We start from the raw sequence: 17,050 nt of genomic DNA, 5'->3' as shown, positions 1-17,050 counted from the left end.
CCACCTCCTCCCCTGCTGTTGAGCCATGTCCCAGCCTGAGGGACGTGGAAGGAGGCCTGGGACCCTGGGGCCTCCGGTGCGTAGCATCCGGCCCTTTAAGTCCAGCGAGCAGTACCTGGAAGCCATGAAGGAAGACCTGGCTGAGTGGCTTCGGGATCTGTATGGGCTGGACATCGATGCAGCCAACTTCCTGCAGATGCTGGAGACGGGCCTGGTGCTGTGCCGGCATGCCAATGCCATTACCGAGACGGCCTTGGCCTTCCTGGCTGAGGCGCCTGCCAGAGCCCAAAGGATTCCCATGCCTCAGGCCGGGGTTTCTTGCAACGGGGCCGCCCAGCCGGGCACATTCCAGGCCCGGGACAACGTGTCCAACTTCATCCAGTGGTGTCGCAAGGAGATGGGCATCCAAGGTACCCACCATGGACCCCCAAGACCCTTACCTTGCTGAGCATTCACCTCCTCTCTGAGGCCCAGGCTGCACAGGGGGTCAAAGGCTGGGTCCTCCTTCCAGATTTGCCTTGAGCCAGCTCATCCTTTTTCATGCCTCAGTTTCCCTACTTCATAGTAAACCCTCAAAAATTAAATGTGTTGATTGAATGATGCCTTCATTCAGCAAACACATACTGAGTACCTATCTACTTTGTCTCAAGCACCATGCTGGGTACTGAGGACCCAGAGCACTGAGACCCAGTGTCCAAGGGGTTCATGGTCTAGGAAGGGAGATGGATGAGTAGATACCTAAATTACAGCCCAAGTGATAAAAGCTTAAAGGAGAGGTGTGTGTGCTGGGGAGCTAGGGAAGGAAACAGCTACCTAATGAAGTGTGTGGGGGGATGGAGAGACCACAGAGAAGAAGGAAGTGTGAGTTGAGTTTTGTGGAATAAAGAGAAATTTGGAGGAAAGGGAATTCTAGGCAGCGGGGCAGCTGGGATAAAAGCACAGAAAAAGTGTTGTGTTTGGATGACTAGAGAGAAGCTGGAGCTGGTGAGGGCACAGGGCTCGAGTGGGTAGGGCAAGGGCAGGGAGGAAGCACTGAATATTTGGGAGAGGTCATTCATGCTGGGGCTTGTGACTCATCTCCTTGGCCTGGGACCCAGAAGCAGGATAAAGGTGGATGTTGCAACATCTTCCATTCCAAAGGCAGTGGGGATGAGGCAGAGGGAAGGGTCAGGCTGGTAGCAAGGCAATGAGGGGCAGGATTGGAGGATGGACCACAGATCCATGTGTAGTGTTTTACAGAGCACTTACCATGTGCCGGACTTTGTCTGCAAACGGTTACCACTATCCTCTCAACAATCCCCTGAAACAGACTCCATCCCCATTTTACAGAAGAAACTGAGGCTCAGGGATTAGCCCAAGGTCACACCGCTGGTGGGTCGGACAGTTAGGGTTCCAACGCTAACAGTCGGGCTCCAGAGCCTGCCTGATTATAGGTGAGCTGGTGGTTGAGTTTGAGATGCCTGGTGGGGGTGGGGCTGGCCGAGTGGCTCAGTTGGTTAAGAGCTCTCTCAAGAGTTTGAGCTCTGAGCAACAGCGGTTCGAGTCCAGCCCGAGCTGAGCAGCCGCTGAGCTGCCAACAGGTAGCAGGATGGCTCAGCTGAAAAAAAAAAAAAAAGAGTTTGAGCTCTGAGCAACAGCGGTTCGAGTCCAGCCCGAGCTGAGCAGCTGCTGAGCTGCCAATAGGTAGCAGGATGGCTCAGCTAAAAAAAAAAAAAAAAAGTGAGATGCCTGGTGGGTATTGGAGATGAGAGGAGGGGTTCGGAAGCAGAACAAACTGCTTCTTGCTCCTGGACCCATCCTGGCCACTGAGTGGCGAGAAAGCCAGGATGGAGTTAACCCTTCCCTCACTGCGGCCCACAACCAGGCCCCAGGTTCTTTTGCTTGGCTCTGTCACCTCTTCCTGCCCCAATGACCTCTCCTGTTAGATGGGCCACCTTGTCTGCCCTCAGTGCCTGAGTGATTTGGTCCAGACCCTTCCTAGTGGCTGGCCTGACTCAGGGTCCTCAGACCCAAACCACCCCCCATGCCTGCCACTCTGGTCCCAGGATGGCCCCCAGGACTTTCCCACCCGCTCAGGCTGCCTACCCCGCTCCCCTCCGCCCCCCCCCCCCCATTGCCAGAGGTGCTGATGTTTGAGACCGAGGACTTGGTGCTGCGCAAGAACGTGAAGAACGTGGTGCTGTGTTTACTGGAGCTGGGCCGCCGGGCCTGGCGCTTCGGAGTGGCGGCGCCCACCCTGGTGCAGCTGGAGGAGGAGATCGAGGAGGAGCTGCGGCAAGAACTGGCTCTGCCCCCGCCCGACCCCCCGCTGCCCACGCCGCCAATGCGCCGCTTCTGCCACTTCCGCAACCTGGACCAGATGGTGAGGGGCTTGGACATACCCTTAGACCCAGCCTCCCTTTGCTCCGCGCTCCTCTCCCTCCTCCACCCCTGCCCCCTCTGCACCACCCTCTTCTTGTGCTCCAGTCCCCACCCTGACAATAATCCACTGTGTGGCTTTATGTAAGTCCTGTCCCACTCTGAGCCTCAGCCCTAATCACATATAGTAGTAGCTAAGCCACTTATCACGTTTTTAAAAAATTATTATAAGTCCAGCACTCTATACCTCTCTCATTTAACCCCTGGTGGGACAGTTTTTAAGAACATAGGCTCTAGCACCATCTCTGTCACGGCTTTGCAACTGTGTGACTTTAGTCAAGTTGTTTAACCTCTCTGTGCCTCAGTTCCCTTATCCGTGGTGTGGGGATAGTAACAGTACCCACCTTTTATGACTGACATGAGTATTAAATACTAAAGAGCAAATGGAGTGCTCAGGACAGTGTCTGGCACAGAGGGGTTAGCTCTTACTGTGACTCACCCCATTTCTACCACCGAGAAATCAGGCTCAGGGAGGTTTCTCAACTTGCCCAAGGCCTATGATACGATGGAGGCAGGACTCTGATCCAAGCCTTTCAGATACCAAGGTCCACCTTCTTCACCATTACACTCTGCTACCTCCATCAGCTGACCTATGAGGGCAGTGGGTCGTAGGTGACCACTCAAGGTCTTGCTCTCATTGGCATTAAAAGTCTTCTCTACTCGCTTCTCAGTCCCCAGCCCTGACCTCAGCAGAAGTCTCAGGCTGGCTCTGGGGGCAGGCAGGCCCCCTCATTGGGCTTGACCCAGCATGGGGTGTGGGGAGCTGGGCACCTGTGCAGAGGGAGGGCTGCACCCATTCCTACTGCCCGCAGGTTCAGAGCCTTGTGAGCCACTGCACGTGCCCAGTTCAGTTCTCCATGGTCAAGGTGTCTGAGGGGAAGTACCGCGTAGGAGACTCCAACACCCTCATCTTTATCCGGGTAAGTCCAAGGATAAGGGTGGAGTGGCCCTCAGAGTCAGCAGAATAGGGTTTTCTTCCATGGGAACCTGCCCAGGCCTGAGGGCAAGGAGAGGCTGTCACCATTCACCCCAACTTATCAGGCCTTGGGACTTGCTTTCTCTCCCTTGGAGAATTCCAGGAAACTCCTGACAAAATTAGCAAGCCTGGGGTGACTAGTTAGCTCAGTTGGTTAGAACGTGGTGCTGATAACACCAAGGTTGCCGGTTCGATCCCCGCATGGGCCACTGTGAGCTGTGCCCTTCCTAAAAGAGTCAACTATGCCATTGTAGCATGAAAGCAATGTGTAACCAATGACTATGGCTATTCCCCAATAAAATTAAAAAAAAAAAGTTGGCAAGCCTATCCCTTCCTTCCATTAGGGCAGCCAGAACTACTCGCCCCCCCTCCACTTTAGCCTAGTCCAGAGGGGTCCCCAGGAAGAAGTAGGGTATGAAGGGTATTCCCAATTTCCATCACCTCCACTCCACCCACAGGCTTGGGCAGAGCAAGGAGCACCAAGTTTGTGTTCTGTACGTGGCCCAGCCACACGGACCTCATAGTTCACAGCTCACAAGCCTGGCTTAGTACATTCTGCAGAGTGAGCAGTAATACAGGTCTGAAATATGCCTCCCACTACCTCCTCCCCTACTCCCCCATACCTGGCAATTCCTCACCAGGAACAGTTTGTGCCTGGGGGTGTGGCCAGCAGCTCTGGGGCATGGCCAAGCCCTTTCCTTGGGCACAGGCCACACCTCGGGGCAGAGCCAACTCCCTGAGCCCTCACCCAGACCCTAAGCCAATAGCCCTGAGAAGTAGACTGGGGCAAGGAATTGTGGCCCCATTTCTCAACTGAGGAAATGGAAGCCTGGAGAGACTATGTGACCCAGAGTGGAGTGCAGCTGAGAGTCCCTCTGATTCTTTGACATGCGCTTCAGAGCAAAGCCAGGGCCCCATTTCTGATACAAGCATTTGCAGGAGCAAACCCCTTTACAGTGAAGGGAGACAAGGGAGGGCTCTGGGGCCAGACTATACAATGCTTGTGAGATCCCTTGTCTCGTTGTGGGGTAACTGTTTGTCTGCCTGGCCTCCACCCTTGACAACGTGTTATCCGATGCCAGTCACGGAGGTCACTCAAGCTGCAAACTATGCACACTCTCAGCTACACATGTGTGCAAGGGAGTATTTGTAGGTGCGTGTGTACATGGATGGGGGTGCATGCTGGAAGCCTGAAGGCGGGTTTGCGAAGAGGGGAGGCCCTGCACTCTTCTCTCAACCTTACCTTTGCCCACTGCAGGTCCTCCGGAATCATGTGATGGTGCGTGTGGGGGGCGGCTGGGACACACTCAGCCATTATCTGGACAAACATGACCCATGCCGGTGCACATCCCTCTGTGAGTCCCTTGAGAGTCCCCTCCCCGTGCTCTGGGTCGAGAGCCCGGAAGTGGGTGGTAGGTCTGATCTCCAGGGGATGGAGGAATGAAGGTACTCTAGAAGGTACAGGTGTGGTGCCCCGTCAGCCCTAGAAGGAGAGCGGCCATAGTGCAATACCAATTGTAGCCACAAGATGACGCCAAACTCACAGAGAATCAGCGTTTGGTCGGGGTGCCTCTTGGCAGCGCTTAGGTCTGGCTCTGCTGTCCATAGGGGTGGCACCAAGCATAACTTGGAGGGGTCTTTAACCTCCGGTAATCTCCATCAGCGCCTCAAACCATCCCAAATACGCATACAATCTAAGTAAAAGATGTGGATTTGCAATACAAACTCAGCTTTGAACTAGTTCCCCCCACCAGCACCCCAGGCCTCTGTCCGGATTTCATCCCTTAAGCCCTTATAAGGAAATTCTGGCACTGGTGCTGTCACCATCACTGTAGGTCCCACTGTCTCTAATGTGGGATATTGGGCATGGGACAGCTAGGGAAGAGGAACATCAGCAGGAATTTAACCCTTTCCTTCTCTCCTCTCTTGGGGGCTGTTTTGGTAGCACACAAGCCAGGCAGCTTCCTGAAGCCCCCAGTTCCACCGGTGCAGCATGAAGTGAGGGTGCAAGATGAGCCCTGGCAGCCACAGCCTACGATGACAGTCAGCCGTTCCCAGAGCCCGCTGCCCCCTGTGGACTGGAAGACATATACTTCTTCATGCGGAAAGATGAGGCCCCCTGCCTCCTCCTCTCCCAGACCCCGCAGTGAACGGGGAGCCGGAGCAGGGGTCCTCAGAGAGACAGCACCATTCCTGAGGTACAGGGGAGGGACAGGGCAGGGCCTCTTTTTTTTTTTTTGGAGTCCACATTCTCAGAGGCCACCCCACCCCAAGATGAAAGGAGCAGGTCTCTCCGCAGTGACCCTACCCCAACAAGACCTCAGGTGTTCAGAACCAAAAAGCACCCAGTACCTTTGGGATCATCCAGTTACTTCATGTGCCCTCCCATTTCACAGACGACGAAGCTGAGGCTCCTACAGGGGACAAACGGACCCAAGGTCCTGCTGCCATTTCATGGTAGAACGGACACTAAGACCCGCCCTGTCACCCAAGACTGGTGACCTGTAGTTGTGAGATTTGAAGTAACCCAGGGTCCAGACCAGGTGTCTTTCTATATGCTACACAGGGAATGAGGGAGAATAGACTTAAACAGTATCTGCCGTAAGGAAGACTCTTGGGCAGACACAGAGGGAGAGGGAGCATCTGTCTCCTGCAACACGAAGCCTGGCCCCCTTGGAGTTCTGGCTGGGGAAAGGCCATCCCTTCCCAGAGCCAAGGGACTGGGTTAGATGACCCTGCCAGCCTTCTGATTCTCCCTTTCAGGTGCCAGGAGAGGCCACTTTCCCCATCTCGGAGGCAGCTGCCAGCTGGGGACAGCCCACCCATTCCCCAATCCTCACCCACCCATGGGACCCGAGACCCACGGTGCACCTCCTCAGGGAAGAGGCAGGACAGATACACCCCTGAACTCCCCAGGGGAAGGACTCCTACATCTTGGGTTCATGAAAAGCCAGAAAGCTGGCGAACCCATGCCAGGGCCCCAACTCCCGAGAGACTCCGAGCCCCTGAGGCCACCGCCAAAGGGACACCAGCAAGAGGACCATCTCCCCCGCCTCGCTGTTCCAGCTTAGCCAAGCCTATGGACCCCAGGCAGCCACCCTGGGGTAAAGCCGAGGGTGCTTTCTCCCAGTTCAGGGAACCAGCATCTGCCCGTTCTCCATCCCCTGGTAAAGGACCCACCAAGATCCCTGTCCGGCTGCCTACTGCCCAACCCCCAACTCCAGGAGGAAGTTTTCCAGGTACTGCAAGTGGAGGTCCCCCAAGAGAATTAGGGAGAAGCTCCACCCCACTGACTATCACTGGAGTCCTGGCTGGGTCCAGACATGGGAACTGCTCTGTGGAAGGAAGGCAAGGGGACCTGAAGCTGGACAGCAGGGTGACAGCAGAGGCTGGAGCGTCCTGGGGCCTGGGCACACAGAACCATGAAGGGACCAAGGAGCAAGTCATCAACCACAGCCTTGAGGAGGAGCTTTTGGCCAACATGCAGCTGCTAGAGGTCAGGGCTTCCTGTCCAGGGCCAGGGTCTGGGGTCATCCCTCGCAGTGGAGTCTATGTCCCCAGCCTGGGTGGGCGGTGGCCTGAGCCTGGGGGTCCTTATGACAAAGTCATCCAAGAGCTGGCTCAAGGGCCCCCACCCCTCATTAAAGTGGACCTGGAAGCCTGGAAGGCAGCCCCTACAGGCTCCCCTAAGTTAGCTGTTACCACAGGCCCAGGAAGCCCAAAAGGGAAACTAGGAGCCAAGGAGAGTGTGCGAAGGACAAAAGCAGGCTTGAGTGCCAAAGGCACCAGGATGAGGAAGGTCCCAGCTCAAGGAGGGCAGGACTGCTCAGTCTGTGTTATGTCTGCCAGCCCGGAGAACCCCACATCTTCGCCCTCCGACCCTAATTCTGACAAAGCCAAGGCATGTCTGGGCAAGGGCAAGAGAACACTCCGGAAGCCCCAGAGAGTGCCGTCCATCTACAAGCTGAAACTGAGGCCCAAAATCCGGCCCCGAAGAGACCACAGGCCTGAGAAGCGGCCTTCAAGAATTCCCAAGCCCCTGAATTACCTCTGCCTGTGTCCAGCCAGGGTGCCCCCTGGCGGTAGGCTGTTGAGAGCAGCAGCGCTGGGTAGCAAGGGCGGGGAGGCCACTCGGGTGGATGGAGCCTGGGCAGGAGAAAAGAAGGAAGGAAAAGAAAGGAAAGAGCCAGCCGCCCCACTAGAGAGCAACCCCCAGCCTTTGGAGGGCCTAGGGCCTCGCCAGCTTGGTCAGGTTCCACTCCCACCCGAAGAGGAGACCTGGGTCTGAGGCGGGGCTTCTCATCCTGGAGCCTGTGGGTGTGGGGAGGGGGAAGTGAAAAGAATGGCCATGTGGGGCCGGCCGAGTGGCGCAATGGTTAAGAACTGGCTTGGAATGCCAGAGGGCCCCGGTTCGGATCCCACATATGAGGGCCAGTGACACTGCCCTCTACAGCTAAGATGCTGAACAACAGCTCAACCTGGAGCTGGGCTGCCATGAGTCAATGGCGACGGCGTAGGCTACAGCCCCTGTGGCAATGGGTTGCCATGGGCTACCGTATGTAGCCAGCAGCCAGCGTGAGCGGCCAGCAGCCGCAGGGAGCGGCCGTCCAGAAGCCGGCGACTGATCTGCCTCACCCGGGAAGAGCGCAATGATGGTGCCAACTTGGGCCAGTGAAACAACGTCCTCCACAACTAGACTGAAGAACAAAACGACAGCAACTTGTCTGTTCCCCTTCCCCCGATTCCCCAGCACTGTTCCCATCCCCCTAACTCCCCAATAAAAAAATCTTAAAAAAAGGAAAAAAAAAAAAAAAAGAATGGCCATGTGTCCGTTGGACTCCGGAACGGAAGGAAAGGTCCCTCACCTTAATACAGATCCTGGCCAGGCAGGGTCAGAAGACAAATAGACTCAATTTGCACGGATGAGCAAAAGGGCAACCCATTTTTCCCACGCCAACTCCAGAGTTAAGCCAGGGACGGTGGGGCCACCCTATAGCTTATCGCCCTTCCCCAGAGCAGATCACCAAACTTCCTGCTCTCTGGCTATGCCCACCGTTTCCACAACTCATAAGTTATTAAATACGTGTGGGTCTGTCCTGGAATCCCCAGCTCTTGAGTCTCTCTCTCTCTCTCTCTGACACTGTGGTGGTGCAGGAAGGTGCAGCCTCAAATGTCCTCCCACTGGAGGGGGAGGAAATGAGGGGAGGGAGCCGGCGTAAAAGAGTCTTCCGGTCTGGAGGCTCAGGCAACCAACACTGCCCCAGACAGCCCAGCTTTCCTTGAAGCGACTGGTGCGTCAGCACCATGGACAGCGACAAGGGCCGCACTGCACAGGCTTCTGCTGTACTTCAAAGCTTCGCTCTGGGGCTTGGGAACGGAGATCAGAGTCAAGAGGGATGGGTGAGAGCGTTAACACAGCTACACCTGTGAAATTATGGCAGAGAGGCCACAGGGGTTCAGCAGCAAGTGGGACAAAGACACAGAAGCAGAAACTGGGATTGAGTCCAGTTATGAAAGTTTTCCTGAGACAGAGTGGCAGATACTATGCTGCATCTCTGGATGGTTTCCATCAGTGGGAAGGTTCAGAGGTAGGTGAAGAGATGAGTTCCAAACTCTTCCCTTTAGCTCTCCTGGTTTACTTGGGTTTTGGGACTCGGGGCCACCTCATCACCCTCACCCTCCTTGCCTGGCAGAGCTCAGTAGGCAGGCCCTGTAGGGAGTCCCTTCCTGTCCACCCTCAGGAACTGAGCCGACACACTGGTACAGAAACGAGGGAAAACACTCCCTGATTTTTAATCTGACTTCCGATCACAGCGCAGTGGGCGTCACACACACTTCCAGACCCTGTGGTGGGAAACCCTGGGTGGGAGGGGAGGCAGGGAGAAGGACAGAGACTCAGAATGAGGGTGGAGAAAACCTAAATCAAAGACCTGGGGGGAAGCAGAGGGGGTGAGGGGGACCGGCCAGGCAATACATTCCAATGGCTCCCACAGGGGCAGCCAGAGGCCTGGGTCCCCCACCCCCACCTCAGGTGTCTCAGAACTGGGGGAGGCGGTGATGGGGGCAGGTGAGATGCTGCCATCCCTTACCCTATCCCCTTGGTGAATGGGGGGGGGCGGGGAATGCAGAGGATGGAGGCAGCAGGCCCTGTTCCTTACTTACCCTTCCAGCCACTTCAAGGTGTGGGGAAGGGGAGCCACCTCCTCTGTTTCAGAGGGAGGCTCAGAGGGCAGGTCACTTGCCCAAAGTCACACAGCACATCAGGGGCTATAACCCAGGAATACTGGACTGCTCAAGGTCAGGGCAGTCACTGTGGGGCTGCGCTGCTCTGGTGGATGGAAGGGCAATCAGTTGGGAAATTCATAGATTCCCTCGCACTCGATTTGGATGATAAACTCCCCCCCCTCCCCGAACTTCTCTCCATCACCGCTCTGGGCTACCTGAGCTACCTGATTTCCTGGTCTGTACAACGCAGCTCAGCTACGTGGAGGCTGACTTGTTCTATCTTTCCCTCTTCTAACAAGGGACCTTGCTACCAGACCAGGGCTGAGGGCTCAGCCTCAAGAAGGACTTGGCCAGGGGGCAGGGGACACGCACCATTTCTCTTGCCCTCCAAGTCCCCCAGAAATCCCTTAGGCCGCTCCTGATATCTTCATTAGTTTTGTTATTTCTAAATCAGCACAAAACTGACAGTGAGCAGCTCCGGTGACGAGAGGTAGAAACCCGGCCAAGCAGCCGGAGAAAATGGGGCGGAGTGAGTCAGGGCAAAGGGCCAACTGGTGTTGAGACGAGGGCCATAGATCCTGAGGGCCTCCATCTAGGGGTGGGGATGCGGGCATGTCTCCCCTAAGCACAGGGGTCCCCGTAATTCTTTTTCTGGCTCTACCAGATTAATCAGGGTAATCTGAGACTCAAGCAGGCAGAGTCTGGGGCATCAGATTGGAGCGGAATGGGGAGAGAGAGTCTTCACTGGCACAACTGCACCCTGCAAACCCCACCAGGGGAAACAGCCTGCCCACCACTGCTCTCCAAAACCAACATCCCCCAAGCTGCAGGCCACCCAACGCAGGACGGAATAGAGGGCTGGAACTTGGCATCATGGAAATAAATCTATCCTTTGGGAGACTCCCTCTCCACACTGTCAAGAAAAAAAGTTTTAACCCAGGGGGTGATCTGGCTTAGGGGTCAGGAAGGGGGTGAGGGGCACCCGGCAGGGACGGACCATCAAGTTAAGGCTGGAAGGTAGGTTGTTGTGTCTCTGGGGGCTGCTGGGAAGGGAGGTCTCCCTGGAGAGGGGAGAGCTCAACCTTCTCCCCCTGACTGATCTGGGACCTCAACCCTCAGACCCGAGTGGGGACCTTGGACCACCCGCATCTCTGTCCTGTGCCGGTGGTGCTGACGATCAGAAGGCTGGCCTCACAAAGAAGCTGCCTGAATCTCCGACAAGGGGATGGATGAAATGAGAGCCCTGTGAACGGAGCTGGGGGCGAGGAGGGGCACCGGAGGGTGGATGAAACAGTAAAGGACCAACAGACGCTTGGGCAGATTGATGGACACCGGAAAGGAAGATGAGGTGCGGCGATGACACACTCTCTGGAGAACATGGGTGGGGCCCAGCCAAGGCAGCACCTCCACACCCCCACCCTCCACTTCTCTGCACTCACCCCCAATCCCAAAAGGCTGTGCACCCCTTGGGGCCGGGCCAGGTACTGCACTAACTACAGCACTAAAGGTGGCCTTCCCAGGAAGACAGATGCAGGAGCGAGGGGAGGACTGGGCATTTATGGGGAGGCTCCCTCTCTCTCTCTGCCTCTCACCGGGAAGTGTGTGGCTGTGGGGGTGTCTCAGGCCCAGACCTTCAGAGTTCTATTCCTGCCGCTCCTGGCTCAAGCTCCGCGGGCCCTTGGGTAAGCCGCGGGGGCCATCCCGACTGCAGCCCACGGGCGCCCTTGGGGCGGGGGCGGGGTCACATGATGGCGCAGCGGTTACGGCGCAGCGCGCCCTGGAAGCGCAGGGCGGCGTGCACGTGCTTGCAGCGGGCGCAGCCGACGCTCTTGAGCAGCTCGCTGAAGAGCAGCAGGATGTGCCAGTTGTACTTGGCCGAGCACTCCACGTAACCGCACTTCCAGGTCTTGCGCACCAGGTGTGACACGTTCCAGCGCGGGATCACGCGTCCACGCTGCAGGTCCCGTTTATTGCCCACGATGATGATGGGCGTCTCCGAGGTGCCGATCACCCTGCGGGGCGAGGTGGGAATCTCAGAATTCCGCCAGTCTCACAACTACTGGACTTCAATGAGGGCAGGTTGTACCTGGTCAATAATAGTACTACCATATGTCTGTTTAGGCGCAGCGCTACACTGTGGAGGTAACTTATATTCTCTAATCGGTACAATTGATCCAAAAGGTGGATACTACTGTTATCCCCATTTTACAAATGAGGAACCTGAGGCTTACACGTGTACTGGCCTAAAGTTATGCAGCTGAATAGCTCTAGCAGTTTTGTTCTAGGAGCCCCTGTTCTTAACCCATCGTACTAGACTAGCGACCCCTGGTAAGGGTCCCACAATGAGTTAACAGATATGAAGACAGCAAAATGTCGTGTGTGCGTGTTTGAGTGTACGTGTGGGAACCAGAGGGTACTTCATCTTCATCCCCCCACTGCACCTTTTTCACTAGCTAGCATTGGGGCATCCACGGAGATGGCAATGGACTGGATCCCAGGCCCTCACCTCGTCTCTAGGATCTGCTGGCGGATGGTCTTGACGTACTCAAAGCTGTCAAAGCAGCAGATGTCGTAGACCAGGATGTAGGCGTGGACGCTCCGGAGTCCCCTGCAGCAGGCGTCTGCCCACTCCTGCAACACCCCCAGTCAGTGCCAAGGTCAGAGCAGCCATGAGGACTCCCCCTGCCCCCAGCCACCTCCAGCCACATATTGACAGCACTCTCACCTGCCACTGCAACCCAAGCCTTCCATCCCCACCCATCCCCAGGAGGCCAGGTCCAGGGCAGATCACACGGTCTAACCTCCAGAGTCATTGCTCTGTCCTGTGTGCATCTGGAGAGGAGACTTTCCTTGTCCCATTTTGTCCCCCAATCCATCCATCCTATCTTTCTTTGTTCAAGTATGTTTATTAAGTGCCTCTAAGAGCCCAACCATGAGCTAGCTGTTGGACCTGTTGAAATCCTCTCTATCTTCCAAGGTTCGGCTCAAATGCCTCCTCCTCCAAGAAGCCTTTCTGCGAGCAGGGGACTGCTCCCTTCATCTCCTGTGATGATACCTTGGTTAGAGCTGTTTGCATCCTCAGCTCCCCCACTTCTGCTGTGAGCTCCTCAGAGGGCCAGAGCCAGGCCTTCCTCATTTTTACATACCCCTTCATCCTCTCCCCTCGGTGCCTTGCACTCTGTTGGCGCTCAGCAGGCTCCGTAACCTCACTACCTAACCTGGTGAGCTCTCCATGGTTCTGAACCCCACCAGGCCCATGCTGGGATCACAGCAACTGCCTGTAATGCTGCCCTTAGCTTGCTACCTGCTGTATGTATGTTCCACTCTGCCCTCAGGGTTGACAAGGAGCAGGCCTAAGGAGAAAAAGTGTGATACTGGATGCAAAATGGGGGCTGATGTAGAGCAGGGCCCCAGGGCAGCTCCAGGGAGATGGAACTTCCTGACTGCTTATGGCAAATTCTCAGGGTGGGGCTGTAGCTCAAGATGAATAGACCCCTGGAAAGGCTAAGTGCACTAAGGAGAAGGCTTAAGAATTAGCTAATTAACTTGCCAGCAGATGGTAACTGCAAGAGCATTTGAAGGCAGCCGGTGTGCGGAAAGAAGGGGGTCCCGGAGGTTGGGGGAGGTAGAGGCCTTCAAGGACAAGGGGAACCAGGGTCTTCTCCCTTGAGGGGCCAGGCAAAAGATGAGAAGGGGGTACAGGCATGTCTCCTGGGCCAGCTTGTGAATGGAGCTGGGGCAGGGACCCGGCATGGAGAAGGACTACAGCTGGTTCTCCACCTCAGAGAAGGAATAAAAGGGAAAAGCCTTTGGTGGCAGTGGTAGAGAGTTAAGTCTGACTCCAGAAAAGCGCTTCCCAACTCGAAGGCTTAGAAGCTGCTGCAGTGGATTTCCCCAGGGAGATGATGTGGCATCTTTTCTTTGTGCTGAGTTTTAACTTTGGTGCAGGGGAAGATGCTGAGGACAAATCTAAAACTGTAGGAAACCATTAACTGGCTTCTCCCGCCAGGGAAGATTGCATTTTACTGGATACAGTGATGTCCAGGAGCTTGGACACACATGTGTTTGCAGGTCCTCCCCATCCCACACAAGGAGCAGAGATCAGTGGGAAGTGGGAGGGATGGAGAAACAGACAGAGAGCTCCCACCCTCTTCCAGCTCTCTGCTGGAGAGAGGGAACAGCTGCCAGCCTTCCAGGGTGACAGCCTCACCTCTCCCCCAACATGCCGCCTCCACAAGGGGGCCTCCAGGCTGCCTCCCACTCACTCCTCTCTGAGGGCTCCTAAAAGGGAGAGGAAGAAGGCTCCCGATTGGCTGGCTTGTCCCTTCACCCCTGGTTGAAAGGAGGAAGCAAGAAAGCTCAGCTTTCCTTCCAGCTTGTTCTGTACAGGGTTCCAGACTGTAAAAGACCATCTTGGGGCTGCGTGGAGACAGAGAAGGAGCAATGAAAACTGAGTCCAGTTCCAAGGACACAGGAGCTGAGGGAGGTTCAGCCTCCTGGGTCTCAACAATGAATTTGCTGCACATTCCTTTGGTGGGTTGTATATGCCCTCTAACCTCAGAGGAGAGGGGGCTGCAGAAGGAACAGCTGAGGCTCAGAGCCAGGAAACCCCCACTCTCCTGGACTGGATTTCACCTGGTTTGGGGGAAGAATGTATTTTTATTTCCAGGTGGTGGCCGTCAGGATTCTTGGGGTTTATATGTGATCTTTGAGGCTTCTCAGTACTTCCCTGCTCAAAGTTCCTTACCTGTGCTCCAGAAGTGAAGTCTTAGACATCCTGGAGAGTCCAAAACTCCAGGTCAACCAGGAAGAAATAGGCCAATAATCCAATAGAAAGATGGGCAAAGGGCATTAACGGGTTTCAGAGAAAGAAACACCAAGGTCCTTAAACATATGAAAAGATGCTCTCAACCGCACTCATAATCAGAGGTGCAAATAAAAACTACCCTGAGGCTATCATATCTCATCTCTCAGACTGTCCAAAATCTTAAAGTTGGACAATACACTCTGATGGCAAGGCTGTGGGGGAAACAAGTGCTCATGTGCACTGCTCACAGGAGCACAAAATGTGCCGCTTTATAGAAGGGGAGGGGACACTGATACCTTCCGAACTCTAGTTGCATTTGCCCTTTGATCTAAGCAATGCCATTTCCAGAAATCCATCCTGTAGATATGCCTCCCTATGTACCAAAAAAAAAAAAAGCAGCTATGTACAAGGCTACTCATTGTGGCATGATTTGAAACAGTAAAAGACTGGCATCATCCCACTTGCCCAACAAGAGGGGACTCCATAGTACATCTCTCCAGTGGAATACCGCGTAGTCGTGGAAAAAGAATGAAGACGACAACTAGACACTGACATGGGAAGATCTCCAGGTTATAAGGTTAAGTCACAATAACAAGGTGAGAACAGTTTATTATTTTTTTTAATGTTCGAAAGGAAGTGGATAAGAACACATTTTCTTGTCTGTGTGAAGAAATGCTGGAAGTGGAAGTATGTGTTACAAAACAGTGGGGGTGGGGGTAAGAAAGAGGGCAGGAGTGAGATTTCTCTAGATGTACCTTTTTACCAAGTTTGGACTTTTAAATTGTGTCTTACCTACGCCAAGATGGACATTAAATTAAAATAAAAAAATAAGCACACAACAAAATTGAAAAATACACAAAGTTCAAAGTGCAGGACTGGAGCAAGATCTGTGTATCCACTCAGGCTGCTGTTAAAATCTCCTTTGAAGGAGAACTAGAAGACCCTGACCCCAGACCCACTGCCCTGACCTCGCTGTTTCCAAGGGGTGGATGCGTGCTGACTCCTCGCACCTGGGATGGAAGAAACAAGTGTCTGTGAGGTTGGGCCAAGGCCCTCCTGCCTGGGCTTGCTGAGACAGTGCTCAGCCTGAGCCCCTCATCAGCCCTCAGCCCCTGCCTGAGAGATTGCCGCATTTGCACAATTCCAACTGGCCAAGCTGTGGCCCCTGCCTTCCTGTCTCCGCCACTGTGCCTATCCTTCTGGGCAAAACCTCTGTACACACTGGGTAGGTGCTGCTTTCGGTGAGCAAATGTGTCTTAGAGTTCAGCTTTCCCCTGCACCCACCCTCTCAAGCCAGAGTTGCAGAGAGGGAAGGCAGACCTAGTCCCTGCAAGCTTGAGGAAGGAGCATTACAAGCCAGGGCACTGGCAGCATTTAAATCCAGTGCCTGCAGGAAGGGTGCCCAGTGGGCCAGTCCCGAGAGCAGAGCATCACTTAAGAGAAAAGGTGCTTGGGCTAGAGACCTGTCTCTAAGGACACACCTTTCCCAGGTCCTGGCCTTTTTTTCTGCTGTCCCTTCTACAGACCATTCATTCTACCCACCACAAGACCTGACACACATGAAACGCTCATCAAATATTTGTTGAATAAACCAGCGCCCAAATGAACGGATTCCTGGTGTGGCTCTAACCGGGGTGGCCCAGGGAGCCGCGCAGCGCTCTCAAAGCCAGGTGGAGGCCTGGCAACAGGGCCAGAGCCTGGAGAGGGTTGGAGTCCAGCCTCCCTCCCACCCCTCCACGTCCCCACCACCCCACTGCCTACCTGCAGCGTGTTGACAGGGAAGGCGCTGATGGGCGGGAAGTCGAGGATCTGGAGGTCGTGCACGTGGCCGTTCATGACGACAGCGGGCAGGTAGAGGCGGCGGGCGGTGGTGGGCACGCAGACCTCGCTGAACTCGTTGTACAGGAACTGGCGCACGATGGCACTCTTGCCCACGCCTCGCGCCCCCAGCACGGCCACCCGGTAGGTGGAGACCATGCCTCCCGCCCCACGCCGCCACCGCGTCCTCACCGCTGCCTGGGGCTCCCCCGGGCTGCATATTCCAGGGGCTGGGGGCTCAGCCACCGTCAGGACCAACCATTGCTGCCCCTGCTCCCTCTGGGCTTTCTGCGGCCTCCACCTGGACTGTGGGGACAAGAGTTGGGCTTGGTGGGCTGGCTTTTCCCTGGATGTATCCTGCACTTTCCCACCTTCGGGCCTTTGCTAAAGCTGTTACTGCCACTCGGAATGCCTTCCCTTGCCCAGAACCCCATCCCATCTATGGAAAATCTCTCCATCTTTCCTTCTCCGTTTTTTCCTGCATATGTGAAAAGAACAGAGGGGATCAATTTTTTCCTGATTTGCATTATGACCTGACTTTTGGCCAACCGAGGCAGGCTGCAGGGCAGAGTGGAAAGAGCACTAGAACCCTACCTCCCCACAGAGCCCAGGACAAGTCAGCCATGTCTCATCCTCAGGCATGAGACTAGGCCAGTGTGTCTCAGTGGAGTCCCTCCTTAGCATTTTGTGAAGAGAGATTCTTCATTGGGCAGGACATTTTTCGTTCCCAGCCGCCAGGAAGTACCTGCCCGCAGCAGCAGCCTCCTGTCACCATCATGACCCAAAATGCACTCCCCCTTCGCCCC

The 17,050-nt window shown here is 55.2% G+C and overlaps 2 protein-coding genes across 2 annotated transcripts in view; one reads left to right on the top strand and one right to left on the bottom strand.

Moving 5' to 3' along the window:
- The first annotated feature begins 7 nt into the window (after positions 1–7).
- Positions 8–7,760, top strand: GAS2L2 (growth arrest specific 2 like 2). Its single transcript, XM_019626869.1, has 6 exons — positions 8–410; positions 2,121–2,362; positions 3,231–3,338; positions 4,653–4,749; positions 5,340–5,592; positions 6,158–7,760. Exons 1-6 carry the CDS (start codon positions 26–28, stop codon positions 7,680–7,682), a joined length of 2,610 nt encoding a protein of 869 aa, XP_019482414.1. The 5' UTR covers positions 8–25; the 3' UTR covers positions 7,683–7,760.
- A 1,395-nt stretch (positions 7,761–9,155) lies between these two features.
- Positions 9,156–17,050, bottom strand: part of RASL10B (RAS like family 10 member B) — a 10,609-nt gene continuing 2,714 nt past the window's right edge. The window contains exons 2-4 of the mRNA XM_019626872.1: positions 16,188–16,550; positions 12,126–12,250; positions 9,156–11,631 (exon numbers count right to left, since the gene is read on the bottom strand). Of these exons, the coding sequence (XP_019482417.1) occupies positions 11,361–11,631; positions 12,126–12,250; positions 16,188–16,403 (612 nt within the window). The 5' untranslated portion in view covers positions 16,404–16,550 and the 3' untranslated portion in view covers positions 9,156–11,360. The remainder of the gene's footprint in view (positions 11,632–12,125; positions 12,251–16,187; positions 16,551–17,050) is intronic.

This window comes from Hipposideros armiger, unplaced genomic scaffold (assembly GCF_001890085.2).
Source record: "Hipposideros armiger isolate ML-2016 unplaced genomic scaffold, ASM189008v1 scaffold_692, whole genome shotgun sequence".
NCBI classification, from domain to species: Eukaryota; Metazoa; Chordata; class Mammalia; order Chiroptera; family Hipposideridae; genus Hipposideros; species Hipposideros armiger.
The sequence above is the reverse complement of the archived record's forward strand: the minus strand, read 5'-3'. Positions and strand labels throughout refer to the sequence as shown.